The sequence below is a fragment of the Acomys russatus genome, chromosome 9, assembly GCF_903995435.1.
Source record: "Acomys russatus chromosome 9, mAcoRus1.1, whole genome shotgun sequence".
NCBI classification, from domain to species: domain Eukaryota; kingdom Metazoa; phylum Chordata; class Mammalia; order Rodentia; family Muridae; genus Acomys; species Acomys russatus.
The window spans coordinates 41,866,029-41,886,395 of NC_067145.1; the positions used below are offsets into that span (position 1 = coordinate 41,866,029).

The 20,367-nt window shown below is 39.7% G+C and overlaps 1 protein-coding gene across 1 annotated transcript in view; it reads right to left on the reverse strand.

Moving 5' to 3' along the window:
- Myo3a (myosin IIIA) overlaps positions 1 to 20,367 on the reverse strand; it is a 160,311-nt gene that overhangs the window by 105,567 nt on the left and 34,377 nt on the right. The window contains exons 6-8 of the mRNA XM_051150895.1: positions 17,100 to 17,245; positions 14,505 to 14,570; positions 11,585 to 11,740 (exon numbers count right to left, since the gene is read on the reverse strand). Of these exons, the coding sequence (XP_051006852.1) occupies positions 11,585 to 11,740; positions 14,505 to 14,570; positions 17,100 to 17,245 (368 nt within the window). The remainder of the gene's footprint in view (positions 1 to 11,584; positions 11,741 to 14,504; positions 14,571 to 17,099; positions 17,246 to 20,367) is intronic.

Below are 20,367 nucleotides of genomic sequence, written 5' to 3' on the forward strand. Positions count from 1 at the left end.
ATGTAAATGTAGTTCACCAAAGAAGAAGTTTAGATGATGAGATTTTAGACCTTCTTTCCTATTTTAGGCATTCAGTGCTGTGAACTCTCAATATGTCCACCATCTCTGAGTCTAGCTATAATACTTGTTCTATTTCTTCCAACTTCATTGTCACTGTATGCACATTTCCCTTTTTGTTGGCTGGTATTTTTTTATCTGTAAGAAGATATGATGCTTTGGGTAACACGACCACCCATAAATTGGCTTTCGTTAGGATGGAGGGAGGTGTGGGAGTCAGTGAAGTGTGCAGCAGTTCTTTGTGCTGATCCGGTCTGCTCCTCAGAATGAATCATGGCATCTGCACCGGAAACTTAGCAACTGCTTATGTGTCTTCAACTTCTCACCTCTCCACCCAGTTCGGGGTGGATTATTTCTTTCTCCAGCTTGGTTAAGGTTGAAGAACCCAAGTCTAGGTGGCCCGTGTTTTACTTTGGTAAAACACATCCTCTTGAACTTGTTTTTCTCTCCCTATAACGTTTTCCAGTATTTACACTGAGAAGCCATTTGATCTCCTAGAAGTGAAACAGAAGTGTGGGAGATCCTTGGGACTGTGACTTTTGTTGTTTTTAACTTTTCAACTCACTGTGGCTTCTGGAAATTCATCAAACAGTATGTGCTTATTGTAGCTTCTCCTAGAAAAGCCATCTACTCATGGGTTTGTACTCAATAAGAAGAAATTCTCATGGGCCTGCTCATCGGTTCTTTTACATATGTGACAGGAGTGAGCCTTTAAAGAAGTTGTGTTTGTGTATATTGGGGACAGTGACGAGAGAAATAACAGAGATAGTTACCCCCATGCTTATAAATTTAAGGGGAATGGAATATGGTTGAGTTGTAAGACATCTTCTTCTTTACCAATGTGTCTGAATGACTGTAAACACTGGGATGGTCTTTGGAAACAGAAGTCAAAAATGCCACCCTGGTCAGGATTCATAGATATCACTCAAAGAAAAGTTGCTATATCTGACACTGCCTACTCCATTGTCCTTCCTGCCTGTTATCATTTTATTATTGCTTTATTTTTGAGATTAATTATATCATTCTCCTCTCCCCTCCACCAACCCCTCTTATATACTCCTCCTTTTTCTCTTTCAAGTTTATCTCTCGTCTCTCTTAACAGCCTCCCTACTCATTACTCTGTAGCCCAAGGCCTCCATGCTGGCAATGTCTTTGACACCCAGAGCACTCTTGCATCTTTGCCTCTGCTGTGACTTTTTTCTTCCTAGATAGAGCCACAGGATCATATGCCACCCAAGGATAAGAGATCCAGCTGACCACTTTTTAACATCGAATCACACTTCCCATGGCAGAACTCTCAATTCTCTCTCTGTCATTTATTGTTTTACTGTGTATAACTATCTGGTATGCTATATCTCTTTCTCATGTAATATATACATTTTCTGAGTCTTCCCACAGGCATGTAAGTTCTGCCAGGAGAAGGTTGTTTTGTTATAATTTGCTGATGGATAATTTCATATTCTCCTTGAGCAGATACTTGTAAGTGGCAAGTGCTCAAAATATATTTCTAGGGTAACAGGTGAATATTTACTTTTAGTAAATGTTCATTGCTGTACTACTGAAGACAATTCATTTTTTAGAAATTGTTTTTTTTTTTTTTAAACAATTGAAATTCTCCAAGAGAATGTAAATGTGTATTTCAGGATGGTTTTATACTTTTAATATGTTTTTCTGGTCTTCACTTCATAGAACTGGTTGAGACATTCTTGATACTTTATTAAATTGAAGAAATTACTTTCTTCAAGGCTCAGATGGAAGCAAAGCCAAATTCCTTCTGTAAGACTTCTGTCCTCTTGGGGAAAGTACAGCTTGTGAACCAGAGCGTATTTCCCATTTACTCTGTAATACTAGAGAGACATAGCTTCAGACTATAAATAATTTCTTTGTGTTGTCAAAGGTCACCAATACCCGCAGGGGTAGTTATTATAGCTTCGTGTGTATTTCAGTTTTACACACTGAACAAGAAAAGAAATAACTTCTGTTTCCTTGAAGTTAAAATTTCATCTTTACTATCTAGCTGTATGATTTTAAAGTAGCAGCTTTGTTTGCTTTACTTTGGTTAAAAATACTTGTGTAAATAGCAATGTCTATCACCTAAGGTGATCCGGGAGCCAATGGGCTAGAAGAGCAATCTCTGTCAAACAGAAATCTCATCAATGCTTCTGTGTTGGTTTTCTTAACCATCTTTACATTTCAGTGACTGTTAGGACCAATGGGGATTCAGACTCTCACTGTTGTGCCCTGGGTATTGAGGGGTTATTTCTCTGCTTCTTAGCTCTTTTGACTTAAGTGTGTGAATTGATGGTGGGAAAGAAGGCAACCCCAGCCAAGGCAGACCCCCAGACCAACCTGTCTACTACAATAATTGATGCTACAATTGCCCAGTCTCTACTGAAGCTTTAACTGCCCTCTCTATTCACAGGGACCTGATACTTCCTTAAACATGTACTTCCATATGGTATGAAGAGATAAGTATATGTACATCAAACCTGTAGCTGTACCAGAAGGGAGGTGAGATTTGAAAGCTACATAGAACGTCCAGTACTATATTGAAGAGATATGGAGAGAGTGGGCAGCCTTGCCTTGTTCCCGATTTTAGAGGAATTTCCTTGAGTATCTCACCATTTACTTTGATTCTGGCTATTGGCTTGCTGTATATAGCCTTTATTATGTTGAGGAAAGTGCCTTGTATCCCTGATCTCTCTAAAACTTTAAACATGAATGGGTGTTGGATTTTATTGAATACTTTCTCTGCATCTAAGGAGATGATCATGTGGTTTTTTTATTCTCAGTTTGTTTATATGGTGGATTACATAGATGGATTTCCATATATTAAACCATCCCTGCATGCCTGGAATGAAGCCTACTTGGTCATGATGAATGATATCTTTGATGTGTTCTTGTATTCGTTTTGTGAGTATTTTTTTGAGTATTTTTGCATCAATGTTCATAAGAGAAATTGGTCTGAAATTCTCTTTCTTTGTTGAGTCTTTGTGAGGTTTAGGTATCAATGTGACTATGGCCTCATAGAATGAATTTGGTAGTGTTCCATCTATTTCTATCTTTTGGAGTAGCTTGAAGAATATTGGTATTGGCACATGCTTGAAGGTCTGATAGAATTCTGCACTGAAACCATCTGGCCCTGGGCTTTTTCTGGTTGGGAGACTATCAGTGATTGCTCCTATTTCTGTAGGGAAAATGGGATTATTTAACTTGTTTATCTGTTCTTCACTCAATTTTGGCAAGTGGAATTGATCAAGAAAATCATCCATTTCTGTTATACTCATTTATATCTGGACACTAGCCCAAGGGACATGTCCCATGAAAGTCTTCACTTACCAGAAAAATGGGACAGAGGGAAAGACTTCCTATTGGGACTCTAGGTAAGAGAAGCAAGGGAGAATGGGGAAATAGAAGGATCAAGAGGGTCCTAGAAACCTACAAGAAGAACATTATGATGGGCGGATCTGGGTGCTGGGGTCCTGCTCAAACTATGGCACCAGTTAAGGACAATACATGCAGTAAACTTCGAACCCCTACTCAGATCTAGCCAATGGACAGGACATTCTCCACAGTTGAGTGGAGAGTGGGGACTGACTTTCACATGAACTCTGGTGCCCCATATTTGACCACATCCTCTGGAAGGGGAGGCCTGATGGCACTCAGAGGGAGGATAGCAGGGTACCAAGAAGAGACTTGATACCCTATGATCATATACAGGGGGAGGAGATCCCCCTCAGTCACAGTCATAGGGGAGGGGAGTAAGGGGAAATGGGAGGGAGGGAGGAATGGGAGGATACGAGGGATGGGATAACAATTTAGATGTAATATGAATAAATTAATAAAATATATTTAAAAAATAAAAAAAGAGAGCTACATAGGAAAGTGTGAAAACTGGAACCCTGAGCTAATGACCATAGGTGATGCTTCATTGAGTAATTACAAACAAGTGGAATTTTTTTGTTGTTGGTTTTTGAGACAGAGTTTCTCTGTGTAGCCTTGGCTGTCCTAGACTCATTTTGTAGACCAGGATGGCCTTGAACTCACAGAGATCCTCCTGGCTCTGGCTCCCCAAGTTGTGGAATTATAAGTGTGCACCCCTGTGCCCAGCCTGACTCTTTCTTTCTTGATTACACCTGTTTACACGGCTTCTGAGAGACTCCATTCCTCTTGGTTTTTCCACCATTTCCCAGCTCTGGCTCATCTGTTTGTCTCTATGTATGGGCTTCTCCATGAATACCAGCTTCAGCCTTCACTTTTTATTGTTGATACCCACTCCGTAAGCTCATGCCATGCTATGCCACTGAACACTTCAGCAAACAAATTGCTCAAAAGCCAACTCCAACATGAATTCCCTCCCTCAAAGTGCAGACTACTTAAACCAGGATGCCTACTCAATTAACTCTACTTGATATTACTGGGCATGCTAAACTCAGCATGCCTCCAACAGAATACATAACTACCTTCCACATTATGTGACTAAAGACAAGGAATTATACTATTATCCATGGTTTGGGACCACGAGCATTGAAATTTGGGCTGCTTAGGTGAATATATATATATATATATATATATATATATATATATATATATATATATGTGTGTGTGTGTGTGTGTGTGTGTGTGTGTGTGTGTATATGTACACATATATAAATTCTATATTATTTGTACATTATATATATCATATTTCAATATACAACAATCATGTATATGTAACTCTCACACACATACATATGACTCTGTTGAGACAGGTTTTGACTTCACAGATTCAATCAATTCACATTGAAAATATTTGAAAAAAATTCAATCTTCATGGAATTTGTATAAATGTTTTTCATGTCATCATTTCTTATGGAATACATTATAATCTAGAAGTCATTGAAAGTATACAGGAAGTTGTACAAAGATTATTTACATAAGGGATTTGAGTATCCAAAAATTTTGTCACCTGTGGGGATCCCTGAAACAATTCCTTGTGAATACCAACTGATGCCTGCACACATTCATGTGCACATACACACACACACACACACACACACACACACACACACACACACAAACACACACATGTATGCACACACATACACTTTTTATACACACACACATTTGTCCCCTTACCACCACATCGTAGTGGAAAGTTTTGGGGTCTTTAAAAACTCAGTTATATTATGTAAGTATGTTTTCGTTTTAGTCCCAGGTATGGGATATGGGGCTGATTCTGATTGTCCACAGCAGCAGACTATCTGCCTCATGCAGGCTCTGAGAGGAGCTCTTTGCCAGCTGCAAATAGTTTAATTTTGAGGACTGTGGAAAAGAATAAATGCCAGAACTAGGAAAGATATGGGGTTGGGAGTGAGGGGAGGTAAGGCTCAGAGAAAGAAGACTACTGCTGCTCCTGGTTGCTCTTGATGCCATTTGAGGAGAAGGAGTTGGAGTTCTCCTGAAACAAAGATGGGACTTCCCCAACGAAACCTAGGAACCAGTAGGAAGTAGCTAAAGATAGCTCCATCCCCTCTCCCCACCTTTTTTCTGTCCTACCTGGTGTTGGAATGTTGGACGGGACTGGGTGGAGAAGAGAGAAAGAGCTATAACAACTTCAACTAAAATAATAGAAAGTACCTACATCAACACCACATAGACACACACACACACACACACACACACACACACACACACACATACATTTAATCACACATATATATCAACTACAAGTAATAATAACATAACCTGTTCCAATTTATGCTTCTATCACTAGAATTGCCATAGTCAGATATTTATGTATTTCCTTTTTTTTTCTTTTTTGATAAGATATTATAAATTTGACTTCAGATTTTCAGCCAAAAATAAAACCCAGCTGTGTGTATATATAAATGTGTGTGTGAGATCTGACTTCAAAATGAATCAAATTTTTTCCAAACTTGCTAAGTGTTACACTTTATATTTCTCCCTTTTTCTTTTATTTATTTTCCTCCTCCTCTTATTTCTCCTTTCTCCTCTATTTTTCTGTCTCCTGTCCCTGTCCTTTTATTCCCCTCTCCCCACCCTCTCTCTGTTTCTCCTCTTTTGCAGGAATTATGAAAACAAACTAGGAAGCAAATGAGATCAGGGCAGCTGAACAGCCAGCAATAAAGTTTTATGTGGCTGGCAGTAAGGAAGGAGGGAAGTGTCATTTTGAATTTGACTCACAATATTCTGCTTTAAACTTTGACTACCATGCTTAAGAAACATTCCTCTCTGTGCCTAGTGAGATGGCTCCATGAATAGAACACTTGCTATACAAGTGTCTTAGGTTTCTTTTACTCTCAGCTACAAAGAATGCAACACATCCAGTGCTGCCTGGGGTAGGACAGCTCTGGGCACTACACTGGCGTCTTCATGGTGAGAGATCAGGAACCAGAGGCTGTATAGCCCAGAGACCTAGGATAGACCCAAACAGGACAGGCAAAAAAAAAAAAAAAAAAAAAAAAAAAAAAGTCAACCAAATGATTCCTAATCATACTCTGATATACTCATAGACCAAAGCCTAGCATAATTGTCATCAGAGGCTTCATCTAGCAACTGACAGGAGCAGATGCAGAAACCCCCAGCCAAACATTAGTTAAAGCTAGTTAGGGGAATCCTGTGGGAAAAGGGAAAAGGATTGTAGGAGCCAGAATTGTAGGGAGTCAAAGACACTACAACAAAATGGCCCACAGAATCAACTAACCAGGACACATAGGGGCTCACAGAGACTGACCAGGGCTCATAGGGGCTCACAGAGACTGACCAGGGCTCATAGGGGCTCACAGAGCCTGACCTGACAGTCATGTACAGGTCTGACCTGGATCCTCTGTATATATGTTATGGTTGTGTAGCTTGGTGCTTTTGTGGAAATCCTATGAGAATGGCAGCTGTCTCTGACTCTTTTGCCTGATTTTGGGGCCTTTTTCCTCCTACTGGGTTGCTTTGTTCAGCCTTAGTATGAAGGGGAGGTGCCTAGTCTTGTTGCAACTTGATATATCCTATTCAATTGATATCCCTGGAGGCCTGCCCTTTTCTGAATGGAAAAGGAAGAAGAATAGATCCGGGGGGGTGGGGGCATGGGATGGGAGGGAAGATGGGAGGGGAGGCAACTGGAGGAAGGGGAAACATGAGAGAAGAATTCAAAAAGCCAAAACTTTAAAAAGAGAAAGTATAAAGCCTTATAAAAAAAAAATTACATGGAGAAAGAGACAAAAACTGAACTAGTTACGTTCTAAAAAGAAGCCAAGAAAATGAAATCATGACAGAGAAGCAGTGAGATGTTGTATTCAGCATTTGCTCCTTTGTGGGCTCCCTTTTCTCTCTTCCACCCTTCTCCACATTTATTAACCCCCAAGCACTAGATAGAAGAGAAAAAGGATAGACAGTGAGACGGCAAAGTTATCATTAGATTGTTTCCTGCTGAACGGGGGTGTCTGTTCTTTGGGGGCAAATTTGACCTTCACTGTTTGGATATCTGATTTCATCTTGGTTCTTTGCTCACGAGTACTTGACAACCAGCAACCAACAGCATCCAACCAACAACTAGCCACCAACAGCAACCCCGCCTCTTGGGGGTCTTAGCATTTTCACATAGCCTCGGAAAAATTCCCAGAATTCCAAATGTCACACACTTGGCAGAAACTATCCGCAGCTGGCAAAGCCACGTCCCTGCTACAGCACGAGGCAAATCACAGTCAGCTGCTGCGAAGTAGCCTCTTACCCTCACACCTGGGATTAAAACAAAAACACATTCCCATAACATTTCTGTGCTTTAAAAAAAAAAAAGAAACCAAATTAAAAAATTCTCACTCCAACATGCAGCATCGAATATGACTGAGTCCCCACAGAGAGAAGAAGAAAAGAACAAATGTTCAATTAGTTCCAAGAGCCAGAAGAAGGCAGCTACGAAAGATACGATGAGGCAAGTAAGACTGAGGAAGAATCCATACAAGGAGCTTATTAAAGCCCCTTCAAATCTCAAAACGTCCTTACAGAAAATGCTACTTAGAAAACCAGGGGAAGACTCACCACCTCAAAAAAAAATAAAAAAAAAAAAAATTAAAATAAATAAATAAATAAATAAATAAAATAAAAAATAAAAAAATGTGTGCCACCAAGGAGATAGGAGAGAAACATTCAGTAAAGTATAAGAAAGAGAAATAGTCCTCTGGGCATCTTTCAGCTTACTAAACTGACCTTCATGTTCAAACATGCAGGGCATTTTAGGGGCAAATGCACATACTCCAAGAGAAGGAGTAAGGAATTCAGAAAAAGGAAGGGTATGTTTTACACACACACACACACACACACACACACACATACACACACACACACTAAACTTTGGTGACTGCTGAATTGATTTAAGCATAAAAGGGACTATGAACCACTAGAAATCATGGTTATAAAAAACCTAAGAATGCTAAACAGAGACCGTGCCCGAGGGCCGTATCCAAGATACAGACATGGGATACGGAAACACAAATAGGCCAATTCATCCTTCAAGGCAAGGAAAAGAAACAGATATAGCCTAGAGTTGAACCAAAATTATTTTAGCCACTTAAACTTCGGTTAAAAAAAGAAAAGAAAAGAAAAAGAAGCCCCCCCCCCCCCCAGGTTCATACAGATTCAATTCAAGTGCAATCCCAACCTCATCAGAGAAGTGAAAATGATGACCACATAGGCAGCTAACACTTTGGTCAGTGCACTATTTAAACCAACTCTCTAAATGATGGCTACCTTGGGAAGTAGCATAAACTCTAACTACAGTATATCAAAGACAGACTAAAGCTAAGATTAAATTCCGATTCTGAATAAGCAACAGCAAGTAGGCCAAGGAAGCTAAGCACCAAACAACAACAACAACAAAAAACCCACTGCACAGCATATCGTGATTGGCAGGCTCTGCTAATGGTAAAGAATACAGAAGCTCATAGAAAGCATCAACCTGGAAGATGACTCAAGTTACGGCTTGAGCAGGACTCAGTGTCTCCAAAGGAAGGAGCTACATGAAAAGCTCTTTTCCAGAAATAGCAATCTAGGCTTGCATTTTGAAAATTCAAAAGGTATGGTGGATTCAGACAGGGATCTTAAGGCTTTGCATAATGGTTATTTCCATGTGTGCACTATCTGTCTATAGAGAGTAAGCTCCTAAACAAACTGTAAAAAAAGGTTTTTCCGGTCAGATCTTCCTGTAAAACCTTCCGCCAGGACTTCACACAACAGCTTCAGTATATGTGGAGACCACAAGGCTGCCAGCGTAGAGACTTCGACACCGGCAAAGGTTGTAAATAATATGCTTGGCATTGGTTTGAGTGGCAGCCCCATCCCATCCTGGCCCCAAACTGAGTCTTGCTTTTGACTGAAAATGGAAAGCAGAAGAGGAGAACAGGAGTCTGCCAAGGTAACCCCTGGATCTTTGGATGCTGTAATAGGTGAGGGGTGGTGACAATAATGAAGAAAGGGGGCAAGAAAGTAATCTGGGATGGGGTAGCAAAGGTTCACGCTTGGAGACACTGAGTTTGACGTTTCCCTGAGACATTCACATGGAGAAGGGAACAGCACAGAATGCTCCTATAGGAACTACTGGAACAGTATTTTAAAGTCTTGTCGGCTAAGGAAGATGGTAAATGTCCCCAAAGGTGACGGGTCCCCACCATGACCATCAACGTCCCTACAGAAGAATTATCCTGCCTAGAAAATAGAAAGTGAAATGGAGTCGTCTGTTACGTCTCATTGAAAGAGGCCTTTTATTACTTCCTATTGATTTTCCTGCTTTCTTAGCTCACTGCTCTGTTTTGTAAAATTAAAATCCTATTTGTGTCACTTTATACTGCTTAAAGTCTCAAATCTAAAAAATAGGTGAAAGCTTGAAGCAGGCACTGTAGCACTAAGTGGCCAAACAAGTTTTTAGTTAATCTTTCATATGTTAATCCTTTGACGTTTGTCTCAAAGTTGCCTTATTCTCTGTCTTCAACTACATCTATGGTCAAAAGGGACAATAAACATAACTGCCACAAAGACAGGTAGTATTTTGGGACTAAGCCACATCTATCTAAAACCTTGTATTTAGCCCTTGCTTCTGTGAAATTATATACAGAACAATAATTTATACACATTAACACTAATCAATACAAGAATATGGAGGTCACCAAGTAAAATACAAAATTAATTTTGATTATTATATAAATATAAAAATATGCTAACTATTAATACCACAAAAAGATTTAGAAACTGTTACCATTTTAAGGGGATGCTAAGCTATCTCTCCTAAGGGATATAAATTATACTCTAAATAATATTTTAGGTAAAAGTTCAAGGTTTTAAAAATATTTTAGGAACCTAATTAAATATTATATAGACTATTCTATATTATATAATATTGTATGTATAGACTAGTATATAGTATGGATGTCTAGCCACTGTTTCCACTGTTCAGAATATCTTTCTGAGAATGAGGAGAATTTACAAAATGGTTCAGAGTAGGCCTGTGCCTCTCCCTGGACATAAGTGAGGTGGCACCAGGTGATTTCTGCCATGTACTTTAACTAGAGCACAGGCCTGAGGCCAAAACACGAAGAATCAGATGGTCATGTGAGGCTCCAAATCTTGGAGGAGCAATGACAAGCTGAGCCTCAGTTTGTGAGTGTTGAGAGGGTCTCAGGAGCCCCCTCTGCAGGTGATGCTGGGCAGGTGTGAGGGCCTCGGTAGGCAGGCAGGTGAGAGAGAGGGCCTCAGTAGGCAGGCAGGTGAGAGGGCCTCGGTAGGCAGGCCGTTCTTGAGGAAGATAATGGGACCCTGACTCCTTTATTACATGCCTTTGACTCAGTTCTTATGAGATAGTCATATATGTCATTAAGTTGCTTTTCCATATTAGCTGACATGCATATGTTATTTATAAGTGACTTTTATCTATGCCCATTAGCTGAGGTAATTGATTATTTAAGCATTATATATTCAGAAGAAAAACTTAAGAATATTACTATTCAGTTTTTTCCCTCATTCAGTATGCATGCTGGCACTGTCAAGTTCAACTGTTGTGAGAACTGTTTCCCCGTGTTTAGGGTGCCTGTCTCAGGAGTGCTCATGCGCACAGGCATCTTCATTCCTCAGAACAGTTGGACACGCTCTGGGTGATTTGTGGAGTTAGGAGTCGGCTTAAGACAGACACTTCCTATATCCATCCCACTTCTCAATACTCCCTTTCCTGCCTAAGGTGCCTAACTTTGCAGAAAACAGTAAATAAATGAAAGTCAACATCAACACTAGACCAATAACATCAATCTGTTATAAGTTATAATTTTTGTTCTGATAAAGTCATTTTTTAAAATGCTGCCAGCATTTTAAACAATATGGGAGACTGACCTGGAGTCAACAAATGATATTCTCTTTCCATGCAAATATCCCATTAAATTAAAGTCACACTGAGAATGTGTGAGTTCCTGTCTCCTCGGCAACTATTGCATAATAAAACTTTATAGAATTTTGAGACACTTCGTTTTGGAAACCCAAGGTATGGTTCAATTACCTGGCCTTCTCTGTGTTTCCCAGGCATTGATGAATATTAATGAATTCCATTAGTTGTTTTTGTAGCATCACATCTTTGCCCTCGATCTGAGTAATAAATTTATGCTTCAAAAGATCAGACACTGTTGGACGCTTTTCATAATCTTTGGTCAAGCATCTGTACTGGCAAAAAGGAATATGTAATTATTAAATAACAGAGTTTCAAAATTATCATTCATATTGAAAAAAATCTACTCTGACTTGTTGCTTCTCACAAACTCAAAGCACATCTCAAATATGAAATGGCAATGTGACAAATGTTTACAGACGTGCCCATATCTGTAAGGGACCATGCTGTAGTGAGACCACATTTCACCCAACACCACTTTTGTTCATCTCCCAGCAAGCACTGCTGCACAGTGATAATCAAACTCTGATTCCACTTTAAAGTCTCCTCTGTGAGTCATGATGGACTGGAAGTCTTAATGCTTACACAGAATTAACAGAATTTCTTTGGTTTCATTTTTAATCAATACATTCCTTTCTATACATTTAATCAATCTATTTCCATATGTTTCTGATAACACAATAGATGGTTAATCTGCTAAGGAGGCTTAGATCTCACACCAGCAGGCATTTCATGAGGTCATGTGGTAGGTATTCTAATGAATAACACAGCTGTCTGTGGGTAGGATCGACTATGGCATACTGCACAGGAAGGGTAAGGCTAGTGAATGCCCTTGCCTGGGATGACTATCACAGCAATGCATTTGAATAAACATAGGGTGCTTATTCAGCTATGGCAGCTGTCTTCAAATATTTGTAAGAAGGATTTGGCCAGTTCTAAGTGGTCACAAGGGGGCAAAAATCCCATGGCTGATTGGTGAAAGAGATTTCAGGTCTGTGTGATTTTCATGTGCTTATCAAGGTAGAATGCATTGCTCCAGAAACATACTTCTCCTGAGGGCTGTAAGCACCAATTGAATGGCTGCACATGTTCTAAAACCCCTTTGACCTGGAGACACAAGGTCTTCATTATGAAGAAGTGGACTGTTACTTGGGGATATCAAAATAAATTAATAAGGAAAAACAAACAAAGGGAAGCAACGGCCTAATGGCACAGGTAAAATCATAGACTGAACTACAGAGTGCATTTAAAATTAAACTGGGTAACTTAGACACTGTCATGTAATAAAATAAAATAAACAATAGAAAAAGAGCTGGAGAGTGTAGTTCAGCGGTGGAACCCTTTTTAAAGGATATTATGAGGCCCTAAATTCAATCTTAGTGCATCAAAACAAGAAGGAAGGAAAGAGGAGGAGGAGGAGGAGGAGGAGAAGGAGGAGGAGGAGGAGAGCTGCTTCCTGGTCCTTGGCTTAGCCAGTGCCATTAGTAATCGCCACCATTGATCCTCCTGGGAAAATAATTTGACAATTTACTTCATTGGGCTTAACCAATAGCTGTCCCTTGGTATGCTAAAATCTGCTATGAAATGAGGTTGGTGCTGCCTAGAAAACGGAACAGACCCTTTTCGGTTTCATTCAGTTGAACAGAAAGAAGCGATTTCTACATCTCAAGCATGTTGGCATCTGCGCTAAGAAAAGTGACAAATTATTTTACTCAAGCTCAAGTTTGCCAAACAGCCAATGACTATCCAGGCACTGCTAGACATGGGGGTGACAGTGACAAGGAAGGCCGCAGTGTTCTAGAGCAGATTATTGTCTAGTTAGGCCAAAGGACATCAGAAAAGTTAAGCTCAATAAAAATTGGGACTGTCACCAATGGGATGGAAACAGAAGAACAGCGCACAGGACAGAATACTCAATACCTGGGGAAGAAGGGAAGTGACTCTCAGAAGGAAACTGAGAAACGAGTCAGACTAGCCCAGATCCACTGAGTGCCTGCACTCCTGTAAGCTGGAGACGGATGCTGTGGGGACCGCCAGCGATACCAGTGATTTCCACAAAGACATGAGGATGAGAGGATGCATGCACAGTGAATGCTTAGGGTACCTTGGCCATAAACAACTTTAAAAGTTATCAGCCCGTACTGAGTCCCCACAGACTCTTGAACTGGCTTTAGAAGGACACATGGATGTCTTGGCAGGAACCCCAGTGTCTGCATTTGCAGAGGGATGTGTAACACCAAATCATCACTGTCCTTCCCTTCCACTTACAACCAGGAGTCATCCCTTTCTTTGTTTTAGGTAAAGACAGTAAAAAAAAAAAAAAAAAAAAAAAACAAAACTGTGAGAAAGTTCAGTGGGCCTGATTTTTCTAAATGGCTGACCTGCTTCTGATTAATTGTTGGGGAGGCAAATCACTTCTGCTAAATTGCTGTCAAACGAAATTGTTCTCTGGATTTCAAATGCATTAGCCTTTGATGAATATGATCTTCAGACGCACTGACTGCAGTGAGGGTCAGTGAGGCAGACAAAGGGTTAAATGACTGACTGCACTGGTGATAGATGTGAGCAGGTGGGGGATGCTGAGGGCAAGGCTGCAAGGGTGGCTGAGCAGAGGAGCCTGTTCCTGGATGATGAAGCATCCTCGGAAGCGCGGCTACGTACAGGTGAATAGACTTTACCCAGAGCTTATCATTTAAGCAGCAGTAAATTCACCGAAACCTTAGCTGATAATACATAAGACAGATTTTCTTTTCTGTTTCCTTCCTTCCTACCTACCTACCTTGCTTGCTTCCTTCCTTCCTTCCTCCCTCCTCCCTTCCTCACTCCCTTCTTCCCTTCCTTTCTTTTTCTTTCTTCTTTTTTTCTTTTTCTTTTTTCTTGGAAATGGCGGAGACCTCCGGAGCTGCTTAACAGATAAGAAGAGAAGGATCCAGATGCTAGTGGCAACTGTAAAAGCCTCCACTCACACCGTCCAAAGTCAGGGCAGGCAGGCTGATAGTGCCTTAGTTTGGTTTCAGATTCTGTGGCTACTCACTTGCTAATGAAGTCGTTGAACTCTGCTGACCATAGCTCAGGCTGCCTTAGTTTAGAAGGTGGATTCCTGAAAGATAAGAGTCAAGGTTGGAAGCTGTGCATTGATCACATGGTGAAATATTGGGAGCAGAAGCAAGACCAGAGTTACCGCAGTCCTAGTTCTGCCTGGCTCATCAAAGATGGCTGTCATTCCCCAATTCCAAGAAAGACAATTAGCTAGTCATCATTTTTTATATAAAATGACAGCTTCCTAGTTTCTCTGAAAGTATCTAATGTATGACCCAATTTTCCTGTTATTATTATTATTATTTTCTCCCAAAGAATCATTCTTGGCTTTTACTTGAAATCCCTAGAAGGAAATGCCAACATTTATCAGAACAGAAACAATGAACCCTGGGAGAAAGAGTTTACTCTCTGAGTCCTACAGAAGTCCCTGAGGAGCTGCAGCTGTGTACAGAGGTGCCCTGGAACAAACAAGTAGAGGCTGCAGTGGGGAGGGCACAGTACCTCCTGGAGCAGGTTAGACCACTGCAGTGGGGAGAGCATTGTGCCTCCTGGAGCAGGTTAGACCACTGCAGTGGGGGAGAGCACTGTGCCTCCTGGAGAAGGTTAGACCATTGCAGTGGGGGAGAGCACTGTGCCTCCTGGAGCAGGTTAGACCATTGCAGTGGGGAGGGCACAGTGCCTCCTGGAGCAGGTAGAGGCTGCAGTGGGGAGGGCACAGTGCCTCCTGGAGTAGGTTAGACCACTGCAGTGGGAGGGCACAGTGCCTCCTGGAGCTGTTCTTTTGTTCCTAGGAAACAGGGCAGGAAGCACGTGTTTGGATGTGACAAAAGCAAAGAACCGGAAAATGCCATTAGCTATAGCACTCTGAATGCCACTTAAAAGATTTGGGTATTAATTCTTTTCGTTTTTTAAGCTGAGCAAATCTTTGCATTTTTGGAGCATCTGTGCACACAAAGGACCCTCACTTGACAATGAGGCTGATGTGACTCTGTAATCAAGCAACATTGACCAACCATGATGGCTAAATTTGCTGAAATGCTGCTTTATGTTAATTCTAACAGCTCTTTGTTTTCATTAGGGAGATGGAAATACTTTGTCTTTAGTCCTTCATTGCTCCTTAAACAGCTTATAATGAAATTAATGTACAGTTGGCACAGGCTCATTAAAGCCAAGTGCAGCTAACAACTCTAACCGGATCACACTGAAGAGCCTTTGAGTCCCGAGGACTATTCGAAGATTGCTAATTTGCATATTTTAAAAAATAATTTTTTTCAGCCAATAATTTTATTTTGTTTCATGTCCACTATTAATTTCCTTTTTATAAGCTATATTTGAAACTTTGAGTATAATGAAGTTGACAATTTCACAATACCCAGAACTGTAGCCTTTCAGATCTTCCTTTCCATATATTTCTACAGCCAGTGTTCACAGGGTTTCATTTTAAAGCTGTACTAGTAGCAGAAATAGTGAGAAATAATTAGCATAATATACTCTGCCGAACTCTCGGTAGACTGTTACAAGGCACCACAGATTGGTGGTCTCCATCCTTCCTGTTTGTATCCTTATCATTGAGTGATAACATGGGGTTAAATATGGCAGTTTACACTCTGACAAGGTGACTATAAAACTATATATAGTTTTACATTATATATTGGAGTATGACAACAGGAGTTAGAAAAATATTTCTTTCATTTTCAAATTTGTAATTAAATCTTTTTAAGCAAGTATATAGAAGATTTTCTCTTTCCTCCAATCTTTTTTTTTTTCTCCACATACCAAATAAACAGCATGTTTTATAAGACCTGAGATAACATTGGACACTGAAATATAAAGAATGGTGTAAGTATTAATATTCAGGGCTAATACACTGGAAATTCCAAAGTAACAAACAGTTTTTAATGCTTTGTTGCTAGAAAAATTTAATTACACATAAACTATTCCAAAGGGATCCATTTGGGAATGAATATAACATGGTGGCATCATTTCTTTAGGCCTCATTGACCACCCCGCCTGCCCTCCCACTCCTGGTATATGGTCACATGTTGAAATCACTACCTTTGATTAATGGTGTATGTAATTACTGACTATCATGCACCACTCTCTCTGGGTCCCTGGCAATACAAGTTCTCTGTGTGTGTTCCTTAGAATTAAGGGATAAGGAAAAATCCTTAAGGTCTCTAAAAATAACTGACCTATAATTAAGATGGATTTTTTCCACATTCACTTTCTGAGATATGTAGAATTTAGGAGCACTTATTTAAAATAGTAGAGAAATTATCCAGCTGTAGTAGCACAAGCTGGCAGGTAAACACTGAAGGTAAGAAGGCCACATGGCCAGTTCAAGGGTAGCAAAGGCCACACCTTGGTAAGGTGGGCACAGTATTGCACATCTGGAACCCCACAAAGGAGATAAAGCAGGATGACACTCTTTATCAAGGTCAACCTCAGGTACATAGTGATGTCTAGGGCAACTTAGGTTACATCATAGGTCTTTAACTTTCTAGAACACTTCTGCCCATTTCCATGATGAGAAGTCACTCGCTAGAAGAAGAAAAGACAAGGGCTGCTGGTCTTGGACCGATTGCCTGACCTTGGTATTTTGAAGAGGGCTCTCATGGGATGCAGCTCAGCAAGTGGAGGATCTCCATCACCAAGCTCAATAGCTGTGATACCCAGGGACCACGTGTCACATCTAGCATCATAAGTGGTATCTAATTGCTGTTCGCATGCAATCACCTAGAAGACAAAATCAGAAAGGGAAAGTGTCAGGGCCTCAACAAGCAAGGAGCGAAGTTTTCAGGGAGAAATCCAACTGCTTAAGCTGCTAAGTAAAGATAAAAGCAGAAATTGGAAAGGAAAAGGAATGATATAGGTAGTCACATTTTTATTCTGAGCACAGACAATACCATATCAGCTTTGCAGATATATAAGGAAAGGGCCTATGAAAAAGAACAGTTTACAGCAAACAAGAAAAGAAATGGCACCCTAAATGGAATGGTATAAAACACACAGCTAAGGGCTGTGAGGTGTTCTCTCAACAGGCATCTGAGGAGGGGGAGGCAGTCACCCAGCAGCACAGATCCCATCAGCGAGAACCAAAAGTGAAGGGAATCAGAGAAATAAACTGGAGAGCAGTCTAGTTAAGTAGCTTTTAACCTTACTTGCAATTAGAACACAAAAGCACCCTGGGATAAATGAGAAAAATTGGGAAGAAAGCAAACGGCTTAAACCGTTAATAATGAAAGTGTCAACTCAATAAAAATAAATACTGGTAGAAAGGTACGGCAGCTTATTTGAGCCACACTAAATTTTATAACTGCAATCAACTGCCACTAACTAAACATGACAGAGTCAAAACTAGAGGGTAATGGTTTTGCAATACTGTAATACAGTATTATACAGAAAATTATTGTATTAATTTTATAATATTTCTAAATGCGTAAGTACAAATGCAGAAGCCTATGAATTATCATTGTTAATATTGGTGATCACAAAAAGGAAATTCAACTTTACATTGTGAAAACCACTAATCATTATTATTTCTGTTATAGCTGAGATTATAAAATTATTACATCATATTTTCCTTCCCTTTCCTCTGTCCAAATCCTCTCATATAACTCTACTTGTTCTCTTTTAAATTCATGGCTTCTTTCCTATTAACTATTGTTACATCTACATATTTTTATACATATATAGTTTTACAAATACATAAATGCTACTTGTATGTATGTTTTCATGGCTGCCCATTTGGTATTGGATAACCAGTTGGTGTGTCCTTCATTGAGGAAGTCAACCTCTCCTGAGTCCCAGATAGCCAAGGCTACACAGGGAAACCCTGTCTTGAAAACCAAAAAAAGGTAGGTAGACAACTGATATATTAATGAATGATATATAGATACATAACAGATAGTAGAAAGAAGGATAGATGATAGCCAGATGGACAAACGGTAGGCACACGATAGATGATAGATAGACAGACAGATAGATAGATGATAGGTGAGTGGTAGATGATTGACAGATGAATGATACATGATAGATATACTATTCACCAACTATACACACATGAATAATGTATTTACATGTATATTATTGACCTTTAAACATTGATCTCCTTGTGCCTTTCTGCTTATTTCTTGGGAGCTTGCCCACAGCCCAGAACAAAGGCCTATCATCAGCATTTGCCTGCATCTGTCTGCCTCATCCCTGGTCTAAATCCTTTGCTGTCCCGTAGCTCTGTGGCCTTTCCTTTCTCAGCCATGAGAAATATTAAGGCAGTATTGGTCACAAAAGCAGCCATAAAAAAAAATTAGAAAACTAGTGTCTCTTGACTGAAGAATGAATACAGATAATGTGGTATATACACACAGTGAAATCATATTTAAACACAGTCCAAGCACTGATAAATGCTACAACAGGGAGGAATCCTTAAAATAAACCAAGGGAGAAAAGCCAGACACAAGGGACACAAGCACTTATTTTCTAGATGTCTCGCTACATAATTCAGGCCTTAGCCTTTCCCTACTATGAGGATTATCGGCATTCCAGCATGCCTGGTTAAAAGTGTCTTTTATATCACTAATTTTTTCTAGAAACATTGTTGTATCAGGCTAATGCTCATTTTCAATGATAACATACAATCATCTGGCATTACAATTTGGGACACTTCAGGTTTGGGTGAATTTATATTCCAGTTTGCTCAGAACATTCCTGGTTCATTACTGTTGTCCTTGGGTCTGTACACTTATTTTGTGTATTTTTCTACACTGGTATAGTAAGTTGTAACTTGCTGTGTACTTGCTGTGTAACTTGCTGTGATTGCTTGACCCTTCAAACGTGACACACTTACTCCAGGCAGGAAAGAATGGCTTTATGTGACTAAAGGACACCGTCTTTAAAGCACAATTAAATTTTAAAACGCTAATCAAGAATTCTACTCTCTAAGTGATTAATTTTAAAACACTGAAATATTCCTCAATTGTGAACACGCTGTATGTGTTTACTTATTTCCCTTTAATTCTTAGAAATGTGTCATTAAGTGCTTTTATCTCCCTGGTGCCTGGGCTTAAACCCAGGCCCTCATGCATGCTGGGCTCTACACAGAGCAGCTTCTGCACCCAGCAGAAATGTTCTTACTAACAACACAGAAGTAGTGCGTGTGCGATACCGTGCAGCTAGAAAGCTGGCTACTCATAGTATGTTCTTCAAGATCAGAGAGTGTATGCTGCAAAGAGAAGAGACCAGGCACAAGGTAATAACATCAAAACAGTGACTAGCAGTCACATATAAAGGAGTGCTTCTGCTTTATAATAGTGATTAACATAAAAAATAAAGCCTGAATATTTCTCATATAATACTATGGTCGTATGTTCTAATTTATATAAATAAATTACAATATTAGTATTTTATTGACTTCTCACTTTTGTAAATTAAAAAAAATACCAATCTTATGTCAGAACAAATTCTGAAGAGGCTCTTATTTCAGATTCTCTCAATAAATTTTGTGCAGGCTTACATGATTATAACTTCTTTTATTCTCAGGTGTGGTCCCTTTCAAAAAGGCTTTTAACTCATGGGAGCTTTCAAAACACTTATTAACATTGCATCTTTTCCCTATATATTACATTTTAACTTTTAAAAAATAAGTAATAACTGAAGTAACAGTTCAGAACCAGAATCCCAGGTTTTCACTTTCAAACAAATTTAATTAGAAGATTTTGCAATATTAATGCAGCATTTGAATCACTTCGCTCTGTGCTCCCTAGGACATCATATATAAATAGCAGAGCATTCCCCAATGGATGCAGAGAGAGCTTTCAAAAATAAGTGTTCTTCATTGATCAACATAATTAAAAAGATTA